A 21141-nucleotide genomic window follows, 5' to 3' on the forward strand; every position below is an offset into this window, starting at 1 on the left:
ATACTTCATAAAATTTTTAATCTAAAGAAATTTAGTTATATTTAATAGAATATGTTGCAAAGTATAATATGAATAATTTTTGAACTCTTAATCACTTGTAACTAACTTCTTGAATATTATTTGAGTTATTAGACACTCCTCACTAACATCTTATAATACTCTTTATATAATCATTGCTAAACAAGGTATTATTTCCACAATTAGGTCAACAAAGTTTATTTTCATAAGTCATTTGTAATTCAATCAAATATTCTTCCTGATCTTAATCACTTCTAGGTGATTATTCAAGTATTATTTCTATAAGTTATTTATGAGTTAATAAAATGTTTTTTTCCAAAGAAAAATATCATCTATTGACATATATAAATGTGTGGTCTCTTTTCTAGTTGACTAATTAAACACAAACATTGTTTTTCATGAAACTGTTTATACAAAGTAGTCTATCATTTTCTCTTCTTTTTAAATTGCTTTATATAGACTCTAGAAAAAATAATTGTTGTAAATATGTTGGTCATTGAACAACTTCAACTTTTCTTAATGTTATTTTTGCCAATGAGCTTAATTGTGAAAGACATATTGAATGCACTTCATGCAAAATTAAATGTTATTTTTCTTATTTTCATAACCTTTCAATAGCTAAATGTTCTTATCTCTTTTCACAGGGTGCTCTTACTTGAGTTTGACTAAAGTGCATAGTAGGAAGCAAATAACTTTTTCAAAGTGAACAATGCAAGTACCAAGGTATTATTGAAGAAAATCAACTTTAACTCTTTATCCAAAGATCATATGATGTGACTTGTGCTTTTGACATATTTTATTGGCAGACGAAAGTAATAGACATTTCTTGTAACATAAAATAAGCATGCATATGGTTTCATGTAGAATGAGGTTAACTTAAGTGGATCTAATTATCATTTGGACATATTCATATATTGTCAAACATAAAATAAGACTAGATAATGTTGTGTCGTTTGTGAGAATGGAATACATGTGTCTTACATTATCTATTGGTGAATTAAACTATAGTTTTACAAATGAAACACAATAATATTTTATACTATATTGTTTTTCAATACTTAACCAAAACCATAAAGTGTTTAACTTTTTGCTTTAAGAAGCTTACATTTTATTAAAGGTCTTTTTATACTATAGTAAGAAAAATAAGTAAAAATAGATAAAAGAATAAAGTAATTTCAATTTAATGTTGAACTTTAAGTCTAACACACCTCACAAAACTGACTCATAAAGTAAGGTTTGCACACACTTATATCTATAGTCAATATGATATCTCGAACATACTTACCTCACACGAGGCATATACATCGTGGAATTAGACATCGATGGGTGATCTAATAGCGACTCGATAGCGGGTGAAACAATTGATCTGTTAGCACCATATAACGATGAAGACCCATAAAATCATTGTCTTAAAGTTTTTGGTTAACAGTGTTGTTAATACTTTATGTGGTTGAACTTATGTCTAATTAGTGTTGTGTCTTCCCGATGATTCTCTCCTTGATAAAAACCTAACATGACCTAGAAAACAACAACCCAACTCTAACTCATAACTATGATACTATGTTAAGAAATGAATTTGAAAATTTTAAACCTAACTCAACAACAAACAGACCCTAACTCAAAACTATAATACATTTTAAAATTTTAAACCTGACTCAACTTCACAAAACTGGTTTATAAGAAATGAATTTTTCCCTTGATAAAAAGACCTAACATGACCTAACAAACAATAGTCGGACTCTCTAATTCATAATTGTGATACCATGTTAAAAAATAAATTTTAAAATTTTAAATATAACTTAACTTCATGAAATTGGGATTTGCTCCCTCTAATTCACCCAATATTGTTAGGCATCTATTACTGAGTCACTTGCTTTTTTCTTGCATTTCTTACCAAAAGAGGTAAAACTTGATTAAAAGAAATAAACTTGAAAAGACAACAATATGAATACGGCCCGCCCTAGCAGCCCAACAATTAGCCCAAACGCTTAGCTGGAATCTCAAACCTAAATTTTTAACTTACAAAAAATAAATTAAATAAACCGTTAACCAATCCATTTTAATCAATTTTAAAAAGACGATAATAATTTTTAAGTTTTTAATGAATTTAATAAAATGAATCAAATATAAAATTGAATACACATGTCCAACTAGTATAGTGTGTGGGTGTAAATGTGTCTGTGAATCAATTGATCGACGAAAATGCCTTTTTGGATTTATCTCAGAATATATAAAATTAGTTTGAAATATAATTAATAAGATTTTAAATAAATATTCATACATTCAGTTTCCTATAAATAAATTTACATTAAAATAAATTAAAATAATTATTAACATGCCACATTAGGTGATACTAAACTCAATTTTCTTAACTAAGGTTTTAGGTTTGTTTTCATTAAAAGTGTTTAATAAAGCTTTTGACAAAAGTTAACAATTTACAGTATTAGTAGGATGGTTAAAATTTTAAATATGAGTTTTATAAGAAAATGATATTTTATTTATTTTTAAATTTAGTTTTAATCAGAAACAATTTTATAAAATTAATATGTATAATTGAAAATCGTGTTTTTGTGAAGCTCACACCAAAAAGACCACTAACTCCACAAAATATGCAATGATACGAATGGTACAAATGGTACGGTGAAGGATAACCACATGGGTGGGACCATGACCCAAACAAATATCAACTATGTGGTCCAAACTATGTTGTCTTCTTCTCCATCTTCATCCATTACTCAATAATGTTGTTTTTGGACTTTCTTAATTATTAGTTTTACTCACACACGTGTCTTGATTAGTAACTATGAACATAATCTGGACATTTGCACATTTGGTATATACTTCTTCCGATTAGAATCACATGGTTAAATTAGAAATAAACACGTCTCTTACAAAACTTCTTAAATCACAATAGAGAATGTAAAGAGAAGCATTCATCAAATTTGTTAATCTTCATTACCAATAGCAAGATATTTTACCTCTTCAAAGTACACCATTTATGGTATACGGGAAAGAGCCATTTATAGTACAAGTTCTTTTTGGTACCTATTTATGGTACAAATTTGTTGTATCCTAAGATATTTTTACAACAAAAGTATCCTAGGATATTTAACTCCATAAAATAAAGTATGTTTATTGATATAAATGTGACGGTTTATGTAAATAATGTTCCTTAAAAAAATATATTTTGAATGAAAAGAAGAAGAAGCATATTTTAGGAATTAATATGAGGTTATCGTCAAACTTATTACATCAAATTGAACCCTCAATTTACCTAGTTTAGTACTAGAGTAAATGAACATTGAAAGATTTTACAAAAACTATTTTACCGAGCGAGAGAATATGACTTCCATAAGACATAATTTGTTTAATGCCCAATCTTCTTTAAATTCTTAGAGTTTTCACAAAATTAATTTTGTTCAATGAAAATTTGGTTCTTCTAATGAGTTTTTATATCTCTCGAAAAACTCGAATAGTAGATTAAGTATTCAAATTGACTTTTTTTTTTCGTTTTTCTTATCAAAATTTATATAATTAATTCAAATAACATCAAACTAAATCAATTTGACAGAATAACAAAAAATTAGACTATCAAAGATACATTTGTCACTCAAGTCAAAACATATCAAATTAAATAAAAAAATTCAACAAGATCATTCCATTTCCAAATTCATATTCTCTAACCAATAGTATTATGGTTGTAACATCCCTGGCGTACCACGCCCAGAGCATGTCAGGTTACTATAGCCCAGAGGTGTTAAAGGTCAGGTTGGGGGTTCGATTCCCACTGGCAACAACCCACCCAGTATGAATGGACGGAGAAGGGTGAGGGGTTGGGGTGCATCGGACTATAGTAACCTGACATGCTCTGGGCGTGGTACGCCAGGGATGAAACTAACTTCCTTTAGTTAAATTAAGTTTCTTAACTCTAAAAAAAATTCAAAAACTTACATTTTTCACGTGATATAATACCTGCACACACAAAATTCAAATAAACAATTTAAACATATCATAACAATTCTAGATAATCAGAAATTCATCTTGAACTTACATAAGTCACATGTAAGTATTACCCTACTCATACATGCAAAACTTTCAAAATCTAAGTAAAGATTAACTTACTCAAATAAATTTTTTTTATTAATAAGATTATTGTACTCACACCATGATATTTACGACAAATCCTATATTTTTTTAAAGATGAACAAATCATTTAAAAACTTAGAGAGAAGCTATAAAGAAAAAGAATAAATAATTTTGAAAAAATAGTAAATATTTTAAAATTAAATATAAATAATGAATTTTTCTATTTATGAGTTTTATATTGTAATAATAAAATATTCAAATTTTATTTATTAAATTTCACTTATAAGTCCATATTTAGCAAACTAAATAACTTTGAACATATATTTAGACCACATATTATCTTAATCAAGCTTAATTTTTAATTTGTAACGCTTCGTGTGTATCTTGACTGAAGAGTTTATTATCATGACTTTTTTCTTCAATTTTTAAACTTCTATTATTGTCTCGTTCGTTTATTCATATTTGAAAATAGAATAATAAGACCATTATATTTTTAATGTATTTTTCAATCATTAAACCGACATTTAATAATTTAGAAAAGAAAAATGTCCATATATACTTTCAGAGTCAAAGGTGGATCACAATGACGAGGACAAAAATATGCACAAAAGATAAGATATACACTGCATCCTCATGTTTTAATTTCTTGATTCTTATTATGAAAGCAAATATACTACGTTTCTTACGTCATATTATATTAATTTGAAAAGATAAGCCTTTGTTTTGCATGTTATAATCCTGAACGTAGTTACAAAAGAGTCCTCAGAACTTCTTCATATTTTAACTCCTTATATTAAATATTATTTCGGCAAAAGCATTAATTATGCAATTTTTTTTCAAAATTACCAATCGTGTAATTTCCAAAAAAAAAAAATATACAAAAGATAAACAAGTCAGATAAATTTGTGATGACTTCATTATGAGAAATTGTGCTAACTTGACACAATTTTGATTAACTAAAATGGAATTGTGTCCGGTTGACATGAGTGTTATTAAAATTTTAAAAAAATTATATATGTTTTTAATTTTTAATCACTTAATTTTTATTAAATTTATAATTAATCTTTTTAGAATTTTTGGTCCAATCTAATCTTACAATTTTAAAAATTTAAAAATTTAATATTTTTTATACATTTTTACTTTAATATTAAATAAATTTAATAAAATTTAATTAAAATAATTAAATTTATGAATATCTAACATGAAACTAAATTAGAACAAAGTTTGATGGATAAATTAATTATAATGTTCACCGAAAATTAAGAGAGAAAAAAATGTATCTAACTCCATTTAAAAAACAAAAATTATAATGCATTGAAGTTATGCAAAACTGGCGTAATTTAAGTTTATATCATGATGCACTTGTACGATTTTAATTAAAATAATAAAAAAAATACAACTTACCAAACTTCACTTTAGTGAATCGAGAGGGTATTAATCTGGTATAACTTTTTCATAATAATGAGATCGTACCAAACTAACAAAACTTACCTATTTTTATATTTGTTTTAAAAATTTGTACCATTTCAATAATTTTAAAAAAGAGTGTTTTGTTTGACATTGTTTCACATTCAACCTTTTTATTTGCTTATTAGCTGTTATGTCTTTCTTCTTTTATATAACACACTTATATTAAAAATATAATAGTTCTTCAATTGTTTATTTGCATTATATTTAATTACTTTAAATACATTCGTCGTGAGTACGTATATTTAAATATTTGTTATTGTAATTTATCAAATTCAATTAGTTTAGTTTATAAACGGTATAATGAGACGATACAAATATTTAAAAATAATGAATAATTAATAAAATTATTAGAAAAAAATATAACTTTTTAGAGTTATAAAATTATGATTACATAAAATAAAAAATATAGGTTAAAAGATTCAAACTAGTAAAAATAAATAAAATATAAAGGTGAAAAAAAATTGTAAGTTACAGATATATTACCAAATAAAATATAAATAATTTTTAATAAACATTTTAATCTAAATCTAAATCTGAAAGTACAACAACTTACAAAGTATTATAAAATAAATGGTTATATATGTTTTTGGTCCCTCAAGTTTCAGTGAATTTTGGAATTTGTCTCTCTTTGAAATTTTACATTAATTTAGTCATTTATCTTTAGAGATGCGTGAATATTAGTCTTTCTTACCAAATTTTGTTAAGTTTATTTGACATTTTAAACGCATTTTATGATAATATATGAGTTAACATTGAAGCGAAAATATGTCAAACAATATAAAAAATTCAAATACTATCATGAAATACGCTGAAAATGTCAGATAAATTTTACAACATTTGATTAAAAGAACTAAATTCATACATTTTTAAAGATGAAAGACTAAATTGATCAAAAAGTTTGAAGAGAGACTAATTTCAAATTTCACTAAAATTTGAAGGACAAAAACATATTTAACCATAAAATAAAATATAAATCTTTTTGTAAAAAATTTAATCCAAATTTAAAAAAATAAAAATCAGTTCAATAAATATATAAAAAAGAAAATAAAATTCAAATTGGTGATAATTTTATGCATCTGTTCTTAATAAATAAGTTAAAAATTATATTATTAAGAATAAAATATGAAAAATAAAAGTGTGTGTATATATATATATATATATATATATATGAATGTAGTTTTTTTAAATATATTCTTATATCTTAATTACTTATTTATTTTTATATTTTTCTTAAGTATTTTTTATAAATATAATTATATTATTTAACTAAATTGATTTTTATTGGTAATGTCCGAGAAGTAGTAAATAAAAACTAACATACTGTTTTTATTTGTATTATAGGCGCAAACAATTCTGTTTATGCATACAGAAAAAGGAAAAGATTTAAGTTGTGTGTTTAAATATTTAGCTGAAATTATATTATGTAGAATGTGGAAAGAGGGGGTATTTTGGGAAAGGAATGAACTGAGCAATTTCCAGGAAGGTGCATGAGCAATGCAAGCAAAACCACTAAAGCAAAGAAAGAGATGGTTGATTGAGTATTCTTGTATTCTATTCTGTTGTGTTCTTCTCTTCCCAAAACAAACAACTACACCAAGTGAGGGGCCACGTTTTCCCACACGCTTCGAACACGCAATCTTCAAGCACATTCGTTTTTCTTTTTTTCTCAATCCATTCACAAATCTCTCGCCACTCTTCTCATCATTATCTTCATCATCATCTCAAACAGAAACATATTTGAAGCAAGTGAGAGATTCATACTCATTTATCGAACCTGTTTCGTAAGACCACACAGACAAATATCGTAGGAAGCGAAAAATGAGCGGGAAGCCGGTGAGACCTCGTACACGTTTGGGAAAGTACGAGCTCGGAAAAACCATTGGCGAGGGAAGCTTTGCCAAGGTCAAGTTCGCAAAGGACGTTGAGAACGGAAACCATGTAGCCATCAAAATCCTCGACCGTAACCACGTACTCAGCCACAAGATGACGGAACAGGTAACAGTCACGCTCCAATTCAACCAGACATCATATACTACTTAACCTTCTGATCACTTTATTATAGTTTACTTAAAGTAACCGTTAGTTTCGACTTTTTTAAGGTTGCTCATTACTAATGCAGCCTTTGTAATTTGTGTTTCTTGTGCCGATAATTTAAGTTATGGAGGTTTTGTGCTTTTTCTGCCTTTTATTTTCGCAGCTGAAGAAAGAAATTTCAGCGATGAAGATGATCAATCATCCAAACGTTGTCAAAATTTATGAGGTATGACACACTTTTCTCCTTTTTTTCTTCATCTGAATAGTGAACAACAGCGAAAACTCTTTCAACATTGCGGTCAGAATTTAGAAAATTAAACTTTTTCATAAAATATTATTGCTAATGTTACTGTTAATATTATCACTGTCTTTATTTTTTTTCGTGGTAGATTGTGGAAATGGCAAGGTCTCTGTTTTTATGAGAGAGGATTCTTTATCTACAAAAACGAAATTCTTTTTTTTCTTATAAATAAAAACAATGAATGAAACTGAAGTATCATATCTGGTGGAGCACGTGATAATGTAGCAGATTTTGTTGGAGTGCGTAAAGAAATAAATTGAGGTTAACTGTACTCAGCTTCTGATGCTGTGGGCCCAATATTCCTTTTTTCAATGAACTCGGTTCTTCTGTGTTTTAAGATTTCGGTTCGGGTTAATCTTACTTAGTTTAGAGATAAATAAAGTCTTGACTAAAATTGTATAATGTGAAAACTGTGCGTACTCAAAGTCATTAACTGTTCTCTGTTTAAGCATAGGTGATGGCAAGTAAAACAAAGATCTACATTGTGCTAGAGTTGATTAATGGAGGAGAACTATTTGACAAAATAGTAAGTTGCTCATTCATTTCATATTATATATTTCTACTGTTTCACAATTTTTTTTCTTCTCTTGGAGGTGATATTATTAGAATAATAACTTTCAGTACATTGAGATTTTCCTCGGATCTTGCATAATTTGATTTGTAGGCTCAAAGTGGGAGACTTAAAGAGGATGAAGCAAGAAGTTATTTCCACCAACTAATCAATGCAGTTGATTACTGCCATAGTAGAGGGGTGTACCACAGAGATTTGAAGGTCTATATTATCTACCACAATCCTCTCCACTAATTTAATTAACAGATTCATAACTCATATGAGTGTGAGCAGAAATCAATTATTTTTCTTCTCGAGTGAGACTCATATTTAATACTCAATGTATTTTGCAGCCAGAGAATCTTCTTCTGGACTCAAATGGTGTTCTGAAAATTACAGATTTTGGATTAAGTACCTACGCACAGAAGGTAAGATATGAATATACATTTTTGCCTTGCCATATTCAAATACCTTATGTGTATGTTATGCATTTCTGGTTTGTCCATAAGAAATATAAGTGCTTAAACTTGAAAGCATACCCTATTAGTTGTTATAACTTTCATTGTGTTGAAGAGTGATTACATGATTGCATGAAATTAGGAACTTGTTTTAACTCTTAACTGAATGTATTGATTACAGGAGGATGAACTTCTTCGCACTGCTTGTGGAACTCCAAATTATGTTGCTCCTGAGGTACCTACTTTATAATTTTAAGTATCAGATGCAAGACTTGATTTGTAACTCAACCTGCATTGGAAATTATACGGTGAACCGTTTATGTTAGGTGCTTAATGATAGAGGCTATGTTGGTTCTACATCTGATATCTGGTCCTGTGGAGTCATTCTCTTTGTGCTGATGGCTGGTTACTTGCCCTTTGATGAGCCAAGTCAAATGGCGTTGTACAGAAAGGTAAGTAATATCAGAATATAATCCATGAGAAGAATGAATGAAAGAAAAGTTGCTTATGTCAAAACCTGAACATGTTTTCCAGATTGGCAAGGCTCAGTTTACATGTCCATCATGGTTTTCCTCTGAGGCAAAGAAGCTATTGAAGCGTATTCTTGATCCAAACCCTTTAACTGTGAGTTCTGAACTCAAAAGCTTTCTTATTTTCACATGTTCTACCTGCTTATAATATATAAATTTATAATCAATTCAGAGGAATTAAAAATTAGTTCATTTTGTTAATAGTAATTTTGGTATATACTTTTGTTAACCTTGAGTTGCTTTTTGCAGAGGATAAAAATTCCTGAAATCTTGGAAGATGAATGGTTCAGAAAAGGATACAAACCAGCAATTTTTACAGAGGAAGAAGATGTCAACGTAGATGATGTTGCTGCTGCTTTCAATGATTCTAAGGTGCTTTGTTTATGACAATACTTCTATCCAATTTTCACTTACATTGTTACTATTATTTGGAAGTGCAAGAAAGAGACTGTTGAAGCTGTTCTCAAGTTATATATTTGTTCTCTTTGATATGTAGGAAAGTTTTGTGACGGAGACAAAAGAGAAGCCAGTGTCAATGAATGCTTTTGAGCTCATATCTAGGTCTCAAAGCTTTAATCTTGAAAATTTGTTTGAGAAGCAGACAGTAAGTAAAAATTAGTATTCTTTCATGATGCTAAAGTGTAATGCATTGCAAAAGGTTTTATTCAAATTACAACTTACAAGTCACTTTCAAAACTGTGAACTACTTGGTTTCTGGATCAACTTTTGGTGGATTTATGTTTACTTAAGAGCCTGATCTGAGTTCAGTTATCTCTATAGGTTATTGATAAGGAGATAAAATTATTCTTTCAGGCTAATGATGTTTGTTTCTTCATTTTGTTTAAACTCAATACAGAATGGGATTGTTAAGAGAGAAACACATTTCACGTCACAACGTCCTGCAAATGAAATCATGTCAAAAATTGAGGAAGCTGCCAAGCCTCTGGGATTTAATGTTCACAAGCGAAATTATAAGGTGATAATTTGATTAAATGGTTTACTCAAGAAGAAAACAATGTTCTAACTTAATCAGATTTAAATTATGCAGATGAAGCTGCAAGGTGATAAGAGCGGAAGGAAGGGTCACCTTTCAGTAGCTACAGAGGTACTGAGCCATTTTTTCATTGTTGTAGCCTTTTTCTGTGATATTCATCTAATTGCTGAGATAGTAAGATTCACTGAATATATATGGTAACAGGTTTTTGAAGTGGCTCCCTCATTGCACATGGTGGAGCTTCGAAAGACTGGGGGTGACACACTGGAGTTTCATAAGGCATGTAACATTTTCTTTTATAATGTCTGTTCCATTTCATATGTTAAGGAGGGAACAGAGACATCATGTTAAATGGTCAATGTCTGAGTTATGTTACGATGCTGATTTATGCTAACCTCATTTGCAGTTCTACAAAACCTTTTCATCAGGGTTGCAAGACGTAGTGTGGCATTCTGAAGCAAAAATATGAAGAATCAAGGTATAATCTATACAAAACATAGACCTGTAATCATGGTAGTCTTATCAAATTCATTCACTGAATTTCTCACTTATTCATTAGTTAATTATGCTGCAGGTGTACATCATGCATTTATTTTTGTTCATGACCTTAATTCAACGGCACAAGTAACTTATAGTTGCAGAAAGAGAAATGAGTATAATCAAGGCCATGTTCATTTCTCGGTTTCGAACTCTTTGAACGGTGTTTGCAGAAAGAGTTCTTTGATATCTTTTGGATTCATTGTAGAGGGTGGTTAATGGGTTTCCAAGCATAAGTTAAATTTTTCTTTTTGTTGACGAGAATGTATTATTGTAATCGTGTAATTTTTGGCTTTCTGGGTTTTCGGTTTCATTAGTTAAGTCCTTCAAATATTCTAAATAGATCCAGAAAAAAAAAATGAATATCTCTGAATCACTTTTAAGACATTTTCATCTGCATCCATTTCTCACTTCCTCTGTATTTATCTTTTCACTCATTTTTTTTTTCTTTGATCAAAAAGTTCATCAAAACAACAATAAAAGAAAAAGACAACATCTTTAAGCTATTAAATAAATTTTCCATCAGAAATTTTGTATTAGACAGTTTCGCAAATGTCTTAAAAAAATCACTATCATAATGATAATCCTCTCTGTCAACAAATTAACGTTCCTTTTGTGCCGTATAAAAAATTTAAAATAAATAAAAATAATGATTATATAGTTGAAGAAAAAAATAAATAAAATTAATGATGATTTATTTCACGAAAAAAATGTTTTTATAAATAATCATGTTATTTAATTATTTATATATTATTATTATTCTTTCAATTAACCGTTTGTGCGGAAAATAAGTTTCTCACTCTGCACATTCTTTTCTCTACTTGGACATTCCTTTTTCTCCATTTGATATTTGATATTTCCAATCAAATCTAATCATTTTTCCTTATTTTCTTTCTCTTTTCTTACCACTTCACTTTCACGTGATTTAAAACAACCTAACTAATTATTTTGAATTTGTGAAAACGGCAAAACTCACAATCAATTTTAAATCAATTCATTTGAAAAGATGGACTGAGTTGACCTGTAAAAATATAAATGCTATTTTAATGTGTATGTATATGAGGATTACATGAAGAATGCATAATATGTATACATATGTATTAATACTGTTGTTACTCACAACTTCTGTTACTAACAACTAAATATATAAAGCAAATTAATATAAATAGAATAGAAATTCAGTATATGGTCAAATAAGTCAAAAAGAACAATTCTCTCAATTGAATAATTAAAATAATACAAAAATAAGAGATGAAAAAAATATTTACTTTATTTAAAAATCTGATCAATTTAAAACACTTATTAACTTTTCAACTTCTGTCAAGTACGATCAGATTCTTGAAATAGATGAAAATAGGAAGAGAAATTAAGAAGAAAGGAGGGAAAATGGTTAGTCGGATAATCAAGGTGAATTAAAAAAAATTTAATTAAAAATTAATGTTAAAAAGTAAAAATAATTTGTTATTATAATAATTAATTTATAAAATTAAAAATTATCGATTATAAAACAGTCATTATTTAAAAGAAATCTTAATTTCAAATAAAGTACTATATTTTGATTACATGTAATATATATATATATATATATATATATATATATATATATAAATCATAAGTATTCTTGAAATAAGTGAATCTCTGTTTTTTATTTAAATTTGAGAATATTATTTTACTTGCATCGAAATTTTAAAATAATAATATATAAAAATTTTGAAATTTAAAAATACAATAAATTTATTTTATTTATGAAAAAAACGTTAAAATTAAATAGTAACGCATAGAGATTTCACATAAAAAAATAAATAAAACCAATTTATAGTAAATGCAAACCTTTATAAAGAGTTGAATAAGGTTTAAATTTTACTTTTTGAGATGGTTTTAAATCACTCAAAACCTATTTAAACGAATTTTATTGTTTGTTAAACATATTATATCACAAGTCCAAATTCTTTGTTGAGATTTTTTTTATGTTTTCTATTGAATAATAAAATACACCGATATTGATATATTATAGTCCTTTTTAATATATTTTAGAATATCAAAACCGGTGTCAATCAATATATTTTAAAGACATAACAAAAAGACAACACAAAAAGAGAGAATCCAAATTCATTGTATCACTCGTTATCATATCACCCACCAATATTCATAAATTATGAACAATTCCAAATAGGTTCATGTTAGTTATCACTCACTACCATAACATAAGTATTTTTATTAAAAGAAAAATAAAAACACACGAAAGATCACACCAAACTTATAATAAAAATGCGTTGCACACATAAATAAAAAAATACTCATTATGAAAAAAATAAGTAAATTAATACAACACGAATGAAATTAAAGTTCAATAATAAAATTTCTCTTTACATTAAGATATTTATCATTAATTAACTCATTCATGGTTCACACAAAGCTTTTAAAGGTAATAAATTATGAATAATTAACTATACAAAACTAAATATTAATTTTCATCATTTCCCGATCCAAATATGTTTTACTAAATCTACTTGAAATTGTACCATACTTGTGTAAGCATCGCCAATTCACATGTTTCCATGCTAAAAGTATTTCAAAGACCAATTAATCAACCCTTTCATAAAACACTTCCATTGGAAATGTTCTAAAACACTAAAAAAAAAAATGTTACCAAAGAGCTTGACTAAAAGTGAAGTGACATCTTATTTATATAATGAGAAATTTGTAAACATGAGTAATATATTAAAATTATTTGAGTTAATTAGCAGGTATAGAAACAAACACATTGTGGAGTCTCCGCAATAACGCACTGTGAGGAGATCAACTTGCTCTTGATCATATATTCACATAACATCGCACAGGCATTGAAGTCACAATCACCGTATTGCACCACCTTCTCACACAAACACTCTTTCTCTCCCACCACTTCCCTTGTCATTGAAACACCTTAAATAACAACATGCACACACAAGAAACACAATTTAGTTAAAATGCATTCACAATCTCTATCTTCTCTTCTTTTATAGTTATTCAATAGATACATCATAAATACATCATATACCATATCTCTTTTTATATAATAACTGCTTCATGTAAAGATTATCAGAGAAATACAACTCCAATAAAATATAAAATGAGTCCGTTTAAATTAAAATCACTTCTAACCCAAAATCTTCAAATAGTAAGTTTATGAATTTTCATATTTATACATTGTTTAATTTTTTTATTTTGAAATTCCAATCTTAGTTTGTTTTTGGTTCTATATTAAATTGATATATAATTAATTTTCTAACGCAGAATTAATATGTGTTTGATTTTTCAAAAATCAATTAAGTACATGTTTGATTTTTCAAAAATCAATTAAGTACATGTTTAGAGTTGCGTTAAAATTATTTTTGTTTCGAATAGATTTCATGGACGTAGAAAATGATATCTGTGGCTTCTTTTGAAAGTAAATTTTGTAGTTTTAAATTGATTTTAAAACCAAACATACGTAGTTATGTTGAAAATTTATAATCAAACATACTCTAAAGGATAAAAAATGAGAAATATCTTAGAATTATTTAGCCGATATCAATTCTCCAACAAATAAATAAACACACAAATATAATTTTATTGAAAAATGTCGTTAAATGATGAGGATTTGCAAACCTGAGATGACAAGGAACAAGGCAAAAAATTGTATGAAAGACATCTTGGCCACCATCTCCAATGACTAGAACCTTCAAACAAAGATATTCGAAAAAATAATTGTATAATGTGTTCAAAAGTAATTCGCATTGATTGATTATCAATAAATAACATTAAATGACAATGAATATATATAAATTTAACGGTTATTGTGTTAAATGATAACAAGTTCAATGTATTAACCATGTCATGTATAATATATTATTTCTAAGATTAACGTATTTTTAAAATTAAATGTTTAAAACAGTTCTATTTTTAATATTTAAAAATTAGAGTTGGACGTTCTCTTTTTTCTACCGGAGTTTTCCTCCGGCTTATTCTGTAAACTTTTTTTTTTATAAGTTTAAAGGAGGGAATTTAAGTTATATAAATAATTAATATTTTGTATTTTAAACGTTATATGAATTATATACAATATAAAAAATATTATTCATTTATATAAAATATTTTAAATTTCAGAGTTTTTCTTTTTTCGTTTTATTTTTCTTGGATTAGAGCACATACTTGTAAAAGTACGACAGTACAACAAGACCATTTAATCCCATTATCCGGTTAGAGTTATCATCTAGTTATTAGTTAAAATTACGAGTTATAATCTATTTATTAGTTAAAATTATAAAGTAATGTGTTAATTTTAAGTTTATAATTAATATAAAGTGGTATGTTAATTTTAAATTTATAATAATGACATAAAGTGGAATGTTGATTTTAAATTTATAATAATGACATAAAGTGGTATGTTAATTCTTATCAATATCAATTTTTTCTAGTGATGCATTTCATATCTACCAACTATAGATGAATATGGAATATTATGTCTTGTTTATTTCTCATTCTCATTTATTCGACAATCCTTTGACTTCAATTTGAAGTGACATGTAAGTGGAGTGCTAACATGCATAGAATTTTTCATATTAAATCTCTTAAATACCTTTTCAATATATTTTTGCTGGCATAGCTATAATTTTCCATTCTTCTTGTTGTCACGAATAATTCTCATACCAAAGATTTGTTTTTGCAGGACCCAAATTCTTCGTTGAAAGGACTTACTAAACTCTCTTTTGAGATTTTGAATCTCATTCTTGTCATGACCAACAATCAACATATAGTAAAAGAATAATATATTTTCTAGTTAGAAATTTATCCACAAAAATGATATATATATTCCGGATGTCAACATTAATATATATATATATATATAATGGTGAAATTCGGTATCTATATATATTTCGGACGTTGACATCTGGTTATATAATTTCCTTAATTGAATTTTGACATCTAGTTCCTCCATTTTTAAGGGCGCATATTTTTGAGCGGGACAAAGTTAGAAAGGTATTTTGGATAATTTTGAAGAATTTGGGGATGCTGAAGAAATTATTGGAGGAGCGTGGAGAGACAGCCTTCAAAAATTGGCAAATTGCAAATAGGAAATGCATAATGGGGGCTTCTCCCTACACCTCCAATTATCTCTCCTGTACCCCAAAAACAAATATATTTCTATGTTTGCCCATGGTAAAAAATAAAAGTTACTCACTCTCTCTCTTTCTGTCACCGCATACCCCTTTGCACCCCCAAAATGCACCCCAATAAAGGGAATCAGATTCCTTGCACCCCAAAGGAAGGAATCTTTGACCTAGCAGCGGCAACAACTTTTTTTCGTATTTGACGTAGCAGCAGTGTGACAATTTTTCTCCTTGTCGTCCAGCATCCACATTCTTGCACACTCTTCTCCTTGGGCACACTCTCCTCTTCTCCCTCCACACACTATTCTTCTCCGCAGCCTCCCATTATCTCCTTTCGCGCACCTCTCCTCTGTCGTTGCCAAGGAGTATAATCCAGTTAAGTCATCATATACCATCTATCTATATTTTAATTGATTTTAGGAATGGTTGTGCAATAGATCGATGGTTATTATCTGCTCGATAGGTTTATGGCAAAAAAAAAATTTCACTGCAAATGAGCAATACGGATTTACAGATTCATTTCATAAAAATCAGAAACGGATCTCGTCATCTTTGTATTCATTTTTCACCGAAACGGATTTCGAAATCCATTTCGCAGAAGACTGAAACGAAACTCGACATTCGTTTCAGTTTTTTATTTTATTTTTCACCGAAACGGATTGCGAAATCCGTTTCAGATTTTTGCGAAACGGATCTCTACATCCGTTTCATGTTTTTTTTTAAATGCTTTTTATTTTAATTAATTTAATAATTTAATGAAACAAATATCGAGAATCGTTTCACACTTCTCCGAAATGGATTTCAACATCCGATTCAGTGAAAAACCCACCAGATCCGTTTCGGATTTCATCGAACATCAGTTATCATCACAAAATGAAATATAACTAATGAAATATAACTGCAGCAGAGAAAGATTTCAAAGAACCATTAATAAAAACATCAACGACAATACTAACTTGGAATATGCAAAGAACGAAGAAAGCTATAAGAAATTTGAAGCATGTGTGGATGACCTTGCAAAGTTTGGACCACCTAAAGCGACCCAGTTCACACAGAACGAAAGCAGGGACCACTACCAGTGCAAAAGCACTTTCAAATGAAAATGAAAGAGAGAAAGTTGGACCACTGCTCTGAGAATAATAATAACAACGGAGGAAAGAAAACGGAGGAAGAAGAAAGAGAACGGAGGAAGGAGATATACAAGAATTGGGGGTGCAGCACCGTAAATACCATCCAAGCGCAGTAAATTTGATTTAATTATCTCAACCACCGAGACATGTGAAAAATTAATTAAGATCAATTATGTCATTTTTAGGGGTACTGAAGATTCTTTGGGAATGCAGGAAGAAGCCCCCTCTCTAATCTCTGTGTGGATCAGGTTTTGCCAACATTCTTTTTGGGCCTCTTTGACCTTTTGGACCTAGTCTCTCTGTGTCACTCCAATTCAATACAACTCCCCACTGTTTTTATCCAATGTCACAATAAAAATCAATTTTTTCATCAATAAAGAATAATAATAAAAGCAAATAAAAAAATTAAGGATTTTATTCTACGGTTGCTATTGGAATTGCGTTTATATCTAAATTTTATTGTAATCAGATAAACCTCGTAGAATTTCCTTTAAATATTCAAAAAAAGAAAATCATATGCATTGCATGTTTGTGCACAAAAGATTTTATTTTTGCGGAATAAATTTATGGGCAGACTCCAACATCTAGGTCATGCTTGCGTGAAGTAGAAAATGATTGGAACACAATTCTTTTTACAAAGTGAAGTGGGCAAAAATTAAATCGGAGCCATGTCGCAAATATTAACTAATTAGAGACTGGACAGTCACAAAATTCAAAAATTTATTTAGATAATTAGAAGATGAAAAACCATTTGAATATTAGTAAACTTTGCACAAGGGTCATATAGGGATTGAAGAAAAAAAATAATTTTACAGACCCAGCTATTAACAAAAAATAATAACTCTTTTTTGGTGGAAATAGTGAACCAGCATCATTCATACTTTAGATTCATCAGTTTCTTACACCTCTAATAATTTTTCAACCCCCTCAAAATTTTTCAAAAACTTTTAAAACAACCTTTTAACTTGAATCCACTTACTGTACCCATAAAAATAAAGACATCGGATGTGAAATTCAATTAAAGAAATTAATTAATTGAATTTCGATATATATATATATATATATATATATAACATTGATAATAATAATAATAATTATTGTTATTTTGTAATTATTAATATTTCTCTAATTTCGGACATCTTTGGATAGAATATTAATCGTAAACTAAGGATAATAATGCCGTCATTGGATTGTTTTGTTGTACTTTAAAACATTATATTATAGTTACAAAATCTGTTACAACTTATATCAGGTAAACATATAACTATTATCAACAAATTATTTAATCATGTAGCTATAGTAATTACATACAAGTATATATCCCATGGTGATAGCTTCTTCCCCTAAAAAAATTATGTGAATTGCTTTCTGAATTCCTTCAAAATATCCGTTACCACACACGATTAGCTGGCATTTTCTTAATAATCCAATGCATTTAATTTCAGTTTGATAATTAATCATCAAATAAAACTCCCAAAATAGCAAGGGTCATAATTTATTATATTAGTTTTTGTAAAATTTGTTTTTTCGCGATTACGGCACATATTTCAATTTTAAATCACTCGGATTTTTGTGTTTTATTTTTAAAATTAAAAAATATATATATAATAAACGAATGATATTGTAGGATGATGTAGTGGAGAAAATGAGAGAAAAGTTTATTGGAAGAGAAGTGTTAAACATGGATGAAAGAAAAGGAAAAAGAAAAAAAAAAAGGTTAACTAACTAATTGGGAATGTTGGTTAGAGTGGTGTTAGACTGAGTAGGAGAACAGTGATAGAAACAAACACATTCAAGATGGTTAGAGAGACCAGCAATGCATTCTCCTGCAGCATACTTTTCTTTATACAAATCCATGCAAACCTGTGGACACTCCACAAACCCACACCGGTCTGTTAGTTCTGGTTTCTCACACACAGTATCTCTCCAACCACCACTCTTCTCATTGAAATACCTGCAACATTACACAATAATTTAACAATTTATTTAATAAAAAAAGGTAATTTGACAACATTCGATGACTATTTGACAATTTGTATAAGAATAGAATAGTATTAACAAAAATTAACTTTTATATGTTTAAAAGTAAGAGAAATTAAATAATAGTAAAAGATAGTGTCAAATAATAGTAAAAAAAAGAATGATGTCAAAATACCGATATTCTTATCTAATATTCACTCTTCTTTTCACCCTTCTTAAGTGTTTTATACTTCAATTTAAAAAATAATGGAGAAAGAAAATACTGTTTTCTAGCTAGAATTTACAAACATGAGATGATGAGGAATAAGCAGAAATATTGTGTGAAAGACATCTTAGCCACCATCTCCAATAACTTCAATACTTGAATACTATACTTTTTTTCAAACGATTTAAAATTTTAATTCACAGGTTAACACGGGTTTGTAGCTTTATATAGGACGAGAGGGTAATGACAAATTATTCACCTAATTACTGTTAGTTAATTCGAGAAATATTTACATCAACATTATTAATTTCACTTTAACTCCTACATAACGTACAATGTAAAATTGTACACAATGATAGTCAATGATAGTGCTGATATTAGGGGAATATATATACCAGGTAATCATGTAATGATAGTTTTAGTTACTAATTACGTAAATATGCAACTAGTTATGTAATAATATTTTTTGGAAATTATGTATGTTATTATATATAATAATTATAAAGAAAATTCCTAATCGCTTATGCCTAATTTTACTTACATCTTTAGTTAATTATGCACCCTTACAAAAAAAAAAACATTGATTATTATTTTATTTTTTTTGAAAAGAAAAAATTGTTGCGATTTTCTTATAAAAAGTTATCAATAAAAGATCCTGTGAATTTTAATGCGTCCGTGTTAATTATATATTCCTTATATTTAGATTAAAAAAAAAACGTAAGAAACGTAAATTATTTCCTCGGATTTTTTTCATAAATATAGATCCATAGAATCGGTTTAATAATATTGTAACAAATAACAGGAAATCTGCTGAAAATATTTTCTGTGAATTTTATTGCAAATTTTTTTTCAAAGGAAAACCTTTTTTTTTAATTTTTAATTTTTTAAATAATTAAAATTTTGTTTAATAAAATATTATATTTTCGAGTTAATTACACATATCTCACTGGATAATATTATTAGATAAAATTAAGTATATCATTCCAGCTTTATTATATAACTCTTTTTAACCACCAAAGTTGTTCCATCAATAAGCCCCGCTCTTCTCTCTTACTTAAATAAATAAATAAATAAATAATACATATAATAAAATCATCTCATTAATAACATATATTCATGTACATATATTTTAAAACTTTAAAAGTACTAAAATATATTAAATTTTACAGAACATAATAATGCGATGGATTTTTTTAGATAAAATACTTTTATTTTATTTTTCATATAATTTATGAATATTTTTATAACCATATAACGTTTTCATAAAAGTACGATCATAGTCACTATCCCAAAAAAATAAAATAACACATATAATTAAAAGAAAATTATTATTGGTCCTCGTGTTTTAGAGAAATTTTAAATTGATTTTTTTTCATTTGTTTCAAGTTTTTTCCGTCAATAATATACTTAAAAGCGATAACACATTAAATTGTGAACTATGTGTCAACTTATAATTTTTTTTTCTTTTTGATTTATTTAATCTATTTTAATTTTTCTTAAATCTTTTAAAAAATAAAAAAATTGTCACGTGACAATGATAATGTCATATGGTAATGAAAGTGTATGTGTATGTGTCGCTCTTGATTTGAAAAAATCTCAATTTAGTCTCCCTTATTATTATGTTGTATCAATTTAGTTCCTATTTCTTCTTAAACTAGAATAATTTTCATCTCTTTCAAATTGAGACTAAATTTAACTTTTATATAAATGTTACAT

The 21141-nt window shown here is 27.7% G+C and overlaps 1 protein-coding gene and 1 long non-coding RNA gene across 4 annotated transcripts; one reads left to right on the forward strand and one right to left on the reverse strand.

Moving 5' to 3' along the window:
* Nucleotides 1-7068: 7068 nt before the first annotated feature.
* CIPK9 (CBL-interacting protein kinase 9) lies at nucleotides 7069-11365 on the forward strand. Of its 2 annotated transcripts, none has more exons than XM_028052735.2 (15): nucleotides 7069-7569; nucleotides 7772-7834; nucleotides 8364-8435; nucleotides 8574-8681; nucleotides 8813-8887; nucleotides 9099-9152; nucleotides 9244-9369; nucleotides 9452-9541; nucleotides 9697-9819; nucleotides 9944-10051; nucleotides 10304-10423; nucleotides 10496-10552; nucleotides 10646-10720; nucleotides 10848-10919; nucleotides 11001-11365. In XM_028052735.2, the coding sequence occupies exons 1-14, from the start codon at nucleotides 7393-7395 to the stop codon at nucleotides 10908-10910; spliced, it is 1311 nt and encodes a 436-aa protein (XP_027908536.1). In that variant the 5' UTR covers nucleotides 7069-7392; the 3' UTR covers nucleotides 10911-10919; nucleotides 11001-11365. The 2 variants fall into 2 exon arrangements, with proteins under 2 accessions (XP_027908536.1, XP_027908535.1); XM_028052734.2 differs by having other exon boundaries at nucleotides 7074-7569; nucleotides 11016-11365.
* Nucleotides 11366-13426: 2061 nt separating this feature from the next.
* On the reverse strand, nucleotides 13427-17249 carry LOC114165037 (uncharacterized). Of its 2 annotated transcripts, XR_003599680.2 has the most exons (3): nucleotides 17124-17249; nucleotides 14609-14679; nucleotides 13427-13903 (listed from the first exon to the last, which is right to left on the reverse strand). It is a non-coding gene; the product is annotated as an uncharacterized LOC114165037 (long non-coding RNA). The 2 variants fall into 2 exon arrangements; XR_014985015.1 differs by lacking the exon at nucleotides 17124-17249 and having other exon boundaries at nucleotides 14609-14735.
* Between the last annotated feature and the right edge of the window lie 3892 nt (nucleotides 17250-21141).

Source organism: Vigna unguiculata, chromosome 10 (assembly GCF_037176805.1).
Source record: "Vigna unguiculata cultivar grain cowpea cultivar isolate G323 ecotype 2 chromosome 10, ASM3717680v1, whole genome shotgun sequence".
NCBI classification, from domain to species: Eukaryota; Viridiplantae; Streptophyta; class Magnoliopsida; order Fabales; family Fabaceae; genus Vigna; species Vigna unguiculata.